General features: G+C 34.2%; 1 protein-coding gene across 1 annotated transcript in view; it reads right to left on the reverse strand.

Annotated features, from left to right (window-relative positions):
• Window positions 1-5,338, reverse strand: part of LOC106468750 (SRSF protein kinase 3-like) — a 23,733-nt gene continuing 18,395 nt past the window's right edge. The window contains exons 9-14 of the mRNA XM_013929193.2: window positions 4,908-4,983; window positions 4,191-4,469; window positions 3,546-3,634; window positions 3,023-3,130; window positions 1,726-1,888; window positions 1-903 (exon numbers count right to left, since the gene is read on the reverse strand). Coding sequence (XP_013784647.2) covers window positions 719-903; window positions 1,726-1,888; window positions 3,023-3,130; window positions 3,546-3,634; window positions 4,191-4,469; window positions 4,908-4,983 — 900 coding nt within the window. The 3' untranslated portion in view covers window positions 1-718. The remainder of the gene's footprint in view (window positions 904-1,725; window positions 1,889-3,022; window positions 3,131-3,545; window positions 3,635-4,190; window positions 4,470-4,907; window positions 4,984-5,338) is intronic.

A 5,338-nucleotide genomic window follows, 5' to 3' on the forward strand; every position in this document is an offset into this window, starting at 1 on the left:
TTCTTTATTGAGAGAATAAACAGTTGTTTTAGTGTCTTCTTTCTTGAAGATTTAACTCTACAAGACAGTTTTTCTTTAGCTAAATTCCACTAGAGAAACAAGATAAGAAATACTTGAAGAATATGCACAAAGTTCAAAATTACCTGAAACTTAAAATATCTTTAGAATGCTCTATAAGAAATTAATAATTATTTTAATTTAAAAATTAAAACTCATCTTTTGTTCAGCTACTATTTTCTCAATTTAGCTATCCAAATACTTTGTAAACTTAGAACAGAACACAACAAAGGTACTTATATATATATATATATTATTGGGTGTGCTGCAAGGACTTTTAACCTAATGCTGCTAAATTCTTGTATTGTTTTTTGTTAGCAATGGTTGCTACAGGGTTGGACAGCACCATTCAACAAGAGACAAGATCACTGTTATCCAGAGTACTGCACAATATCACACACACACATACACACGTCCACATACTTAGTCAAGAGTCCAAGAGGTGCACTCGTGGGGAAGTAGTCTTAAATACATTATTCTGAGATCCTGCATGGGGGAATCAAAGGCCGTAGCTTGAAAACACGATGATCCTCTTTCGAGCAAAAATACCAGAGCACTAAAGATGTGGATGGCTACATGTATGAGGAATCCACAGAACTAAAAAAAAATTCCCCACGTTAGGAGGAGCATAAAGAGAAACAAAGACTACACAGACCGACAATCAAGATTTCAACCACGTGTGTTTCAGACAGTCGCTGGCTTTGGCTCGCAGATTGGGATCGTAGGTTAACATCGGTGTCAAGAAGTCGGTGAAAGATTGAGCTTCCGAGACATCCCAGTCATACTTTTCTGTAAGAACTTCTGCAAGTCCCCAAGGTTTCAACTTTGTAATGTGCCGAAGCTCTCCTGAAGAAGAGAGAGTAGACAGCCTTTGTAATAAGTAAATGGAAGTCTTTGATCAAACCGTAAGTATTTTGTTAAAGTATTCTTTACCAGTTGTGGTTGTTTTTTTAACTCCTTCCATGTCAGATTTTTGTTGTCAGTTTTTTTATTACTTTTCTTAACCTATAGTTCTATATTTATGAAACAAAGGTTATTTAATGAACTGTTATTATATTTCTGCACAAAATATACTTAATAAATAAACGTCTGGATTTAAAGGTGATATATATATATATTCAATGAAACTACAATAAAGAATAGGAATGCTCTTCTCCAGTGTTTATAATACATCATTCAGAATAAATCTGACAGGGACAAGAACAAAGAGCATTTATAGTGCCATCTAGCGAGCACTGACTGAACTACATGATAACATACAAATAAATTCAGGCTGTGTTACTAATACATTCAAACGTTCCATGTTTATGTAAGTTTAAAAGACACAAACCTAACAAAAAACATCTCTTACTTGCTTTAGTAGCAATAACTTTTTGTATGTAGTTAAATATGAGCGAGATATTACCACGAAAGTATATACTGGCAATCAACATCTCCTAAAAAAACTTTATTCCTATCAGTGTTTCTATGAATTTCCAGTTGTTTAGAGCATTAACTAGACGTAAAGTTTAAATACTTAATAAAACAAGAGGTCATTGAAGAGAATGATGCAATTTGGGATTTTTATCGTCCCACCAGGTATAGAAGATGTGGGACAACATAGAGTTTACCTTTTTTTTTTTTGCTTCATCCCATGGGAACAAAAGCTGAAAAGTAGTAAATGGTTACCTCTTTTAGTGAAGAACTCTCGCGAATATCGTCCCGAGAAAGCAATGTGTTTTGGGATATCCCCTAAGAGCTCGATAATATGGGCAAGGTGGTCTTCGTCTCGGGAGTAGTCCTCACCAGAATGGGGTTCAAAAAGAAAGTCACCAGTAGCCAGCTCGAAAGCCTGTATAGTAAACAACATTCAATGAGAAAATAAGTATACGTTGAAAGTTATTGTTAAGAAGTAAATGCGAAAAATAATTATGTATGGAGAACTCTCCTCTTAAAAGAAAGACTTTGTAACTAAATCAGATTAATAGTACGAATAGCTACTGTACTCAAGTATCCAAACAGAAATAACATTACAGCAGCATGTTGAACCACGAAATCAAAAAATTACATTATGTTTTCTTTACCACAAAAAAAAAAAAGGTTTTTAGAAACTGTCCACGAGTACTCTCGCAACGTAGATATTTGATTTTTGAATGTTAATTCATTTGCCATTTCACACTTCAACCATAATGAGAGAGACTTATACTGTCACCATCTTCAGTTGAACAGCTTTCTTTTATTACAACTGCTAATACATACACGAAGGAGTTATTATAAGTCATCAAGTTAACAGAGATCTCTCTAGCCACGGATAGTCATATATAATGCAGAAGGTAAAACAATGAGCTTCAAAAACGAAACATGCTTGCACTGTAAAACACGAAACTTATGATACTGTATTAAAACTGATTACAAAAAGAACAGAACAAAACCCAGCATTCTAGGGTTAGTCTTCATAACATTAAAGGTACACCTTCTTTCAATTTGTTTTGTTTCAAATTTTGTACAAGCTAAGCTATTCGAGGGCGATCTGCACTAGCCATCCCTAATTTAGCAGTGATAGACTAGAAGGAGGCCAGCTAGTCAACACCACCAACTCTTGGGATACACTCTTTTACAAACGAATAGTGGGATTGACCATTACATTATAACACCCCGACACCTGAAAGGGATGAGCATGTTTGGTTATGATGATTTGAACCCATAACCCCCAGATTGCGAGTCGATTCCCTTAACCACCATGCTTCATTCTTTCAAAAGGTGAGAAATCCAAGTTGATTCCCTTAACCACCATGCCTCATTCTTTCAAAAGGTGCGAAATCCGAGTCGATTCCCTTAACTGCCATGCCTCATTCTTTCAAAAGGTGCGAAATCCGAGTCGATTCTCTTAACCACCATGTCTCATTCTTTCAAAACGTGAGAAATCCTCTTACAAGCTAATTAGTATTTATAAAATAAGTATTTCAAATAAAAGTGTTTAACTCACCATACAAGCAGTGCTCCAAATATCGGCGGGAGGACCATACCCAGCCCCTAGCAAGACTTCCAAGCAGCGGTACTGCCGAGTTTGAATGTCTTCAGTGAAGTGGTGATGCTGGTGGGAAATATGTTCACTTTAGGGCCAGTTTTTAATCGTAATTTGTAGAAAATAAAATATTTCAATATACAAGAACCAGCAAAGCTAACAATTAACTTGGTAAGTTTATTTTCCCCACTACTATAAAATCCCAAACTTAGGACCCTAGTTAGCTCAACATATTTATCGGCTGAATATTCACAAAATTTGTTTCTGTTTATTTATCTGGTGGAATGTTTATTTAAAAAATGTTCTAAAACACAGAAGAAATACAGAGACAAAACCTACCACCCAACAAGCATTGCCAAGGTCAGCTATCTCAACATATTTATCGGCTAAATATTCACAAAATGTGTTTCTGCTTATTTAACTGGTGGAATGTTTATTTAAAAAATGTTTTAAAACACAGAAGAAATACAGAGACAAAACCTACCACCCAACAAGCATTGCCAAGGTCAGCTATCTTCACAGGAATGTCACATATTTCCATCACAGGGTCTGGATTCTTATCTACTCGTTGTTCTGTTTCCAAAACAAAAATTATACAGAATTTTTTACACTTTGAACTGACTTGAGTATATTTTTAAATACTGATATATAATTCACACCCTAAATGTTATTAACAAAGTTTAAAAAAAACATATATTTTTTGTGTGTGATCCCTTAGAGACAGAAATAGTAGTATATGTAGAAATGACAAAGTGTACGTGAGATAATACATTTGTTTAAATATCCTAAAACTACCAAATATTGTATTTGTAAAGAAGCAAAAAAAGTAGGCCTAACTAGTGCTTACTAACTGATTAGCAAAAATGTACCTTTGAGGATCATTCAAATTTTCTGACTAACAGAAATATAATTTTCAAACATTGGTAAACTACTGGCCACAAACTTGTCAAACGGGGAATTGTGTCTTGCAATTATGCAAAGTTATTAACGTTTAGAAAAACTACAATAATATCTTTATCAAACTCATAAGTATGCGCATCAACTTATTACTACTTAAAAGTAATAATCTAATTAATGCATAATTAACATTAATTTGAGTTTTTACTTCTATAATTATAGCTTCAGTAACCTGGACAGGATGCTACGCGTCTCATTCCAGTTTCTCTAGGTTTATCCTGGGTTGATGGTGTCAATGTGCTTTCTGACCGTTCCAATCTCCCCCTAGTGGCTCCTTCAGGATCTAGAAGATCACATGGGCTTTCTTCATGCCCATTTGGTATTTCTTCGTATGAAATGGAAAGTTTGGGAACATTGGAGCTGTTCTGCCAATTGAGAGAGTCATTGGTTGGCAACAAGTTATTTGACTGGATGACTGAATTCTTTTCGTTAACCATCACATTGAAATCATCTGTAAAAAACGTTTACAAATATTGTGTACGATAAACAATAACAGGTTCATTTAATTTACATTACACTTTACTAAGCTGTTAAATGTTCTACAGGGAGTAGAAATACAATGTTAATATTTCACTAAATAGTATTTTATATAAAAGGGAAAATAAAGCAATTTTTAAGCAAAAAAAAATAGGAGTGGAGGGTGTCCATGTTTGTCATAAAAGGGAACACAAGTCTATAGACATAAGACGAATATCGGGTTCAATAAAAAAAACATTTATCTGAAGTTACTTGTCATCACCATTGCAAATGTCTTTGTTTTGTTTTTTTAAAATAATAGCATTGAATCCTTTTCAATATGTTATTCCTAGTTCTGACGTCTTCTATGTACTCTACACAGGCTTCTAGTATTTGTATATTTTAATCTCCTTCCTATTTCCTCAGTACATACCTCTTTCTGAGTTGCTGTTATTTGTAATCACCGTATCTCTGTAGTCCTGTTGACAATTTCCATCTTCGTTCTCTACCTGCCAGTTAAAGAATAAGTTCAAAACATTTTTAGTATGGTGTGTTGAAGATAGAGGAGAGTGTGAAATGTGTAATTTTTTTTTTTAATTCAGAAAACAAAACTTTATTTGATAAACTAATAAATTGAATTATAGTCTGAGGTGAATGATAAACCGGCTAGAATCGAAATAAACCATTAGAAATTAATACTTAATAAACATACAGAAACATATTATGTGGTTGCCAACTAAATAAATTAACAAAATCCCACCAATTGTTTTCCCCAACCACCTCGAAAACACCTCCAAAAGATCTGTCTTGGTTTGGTTTTGAATTTCGCAAAAAGCTACACGAGGGCTATCGGCGCTAGCCGTT

This window comes from Limulus polyphemus, unplaced genomic scaffold (assembly GCF_000517525.1).
Source record: "Limulus polyphemus unplaced genomic scaffold, Limulus_polyphemus-2.1.2 Scaffold3145, whole genome shotgun sequence".
Classification (NCBI taxonomy): Eukaryota; Metazoa; Arthropoda; class Merostomata; order Xiphosura; family Limulidae; genus Limulus; species Limulus polyphemus.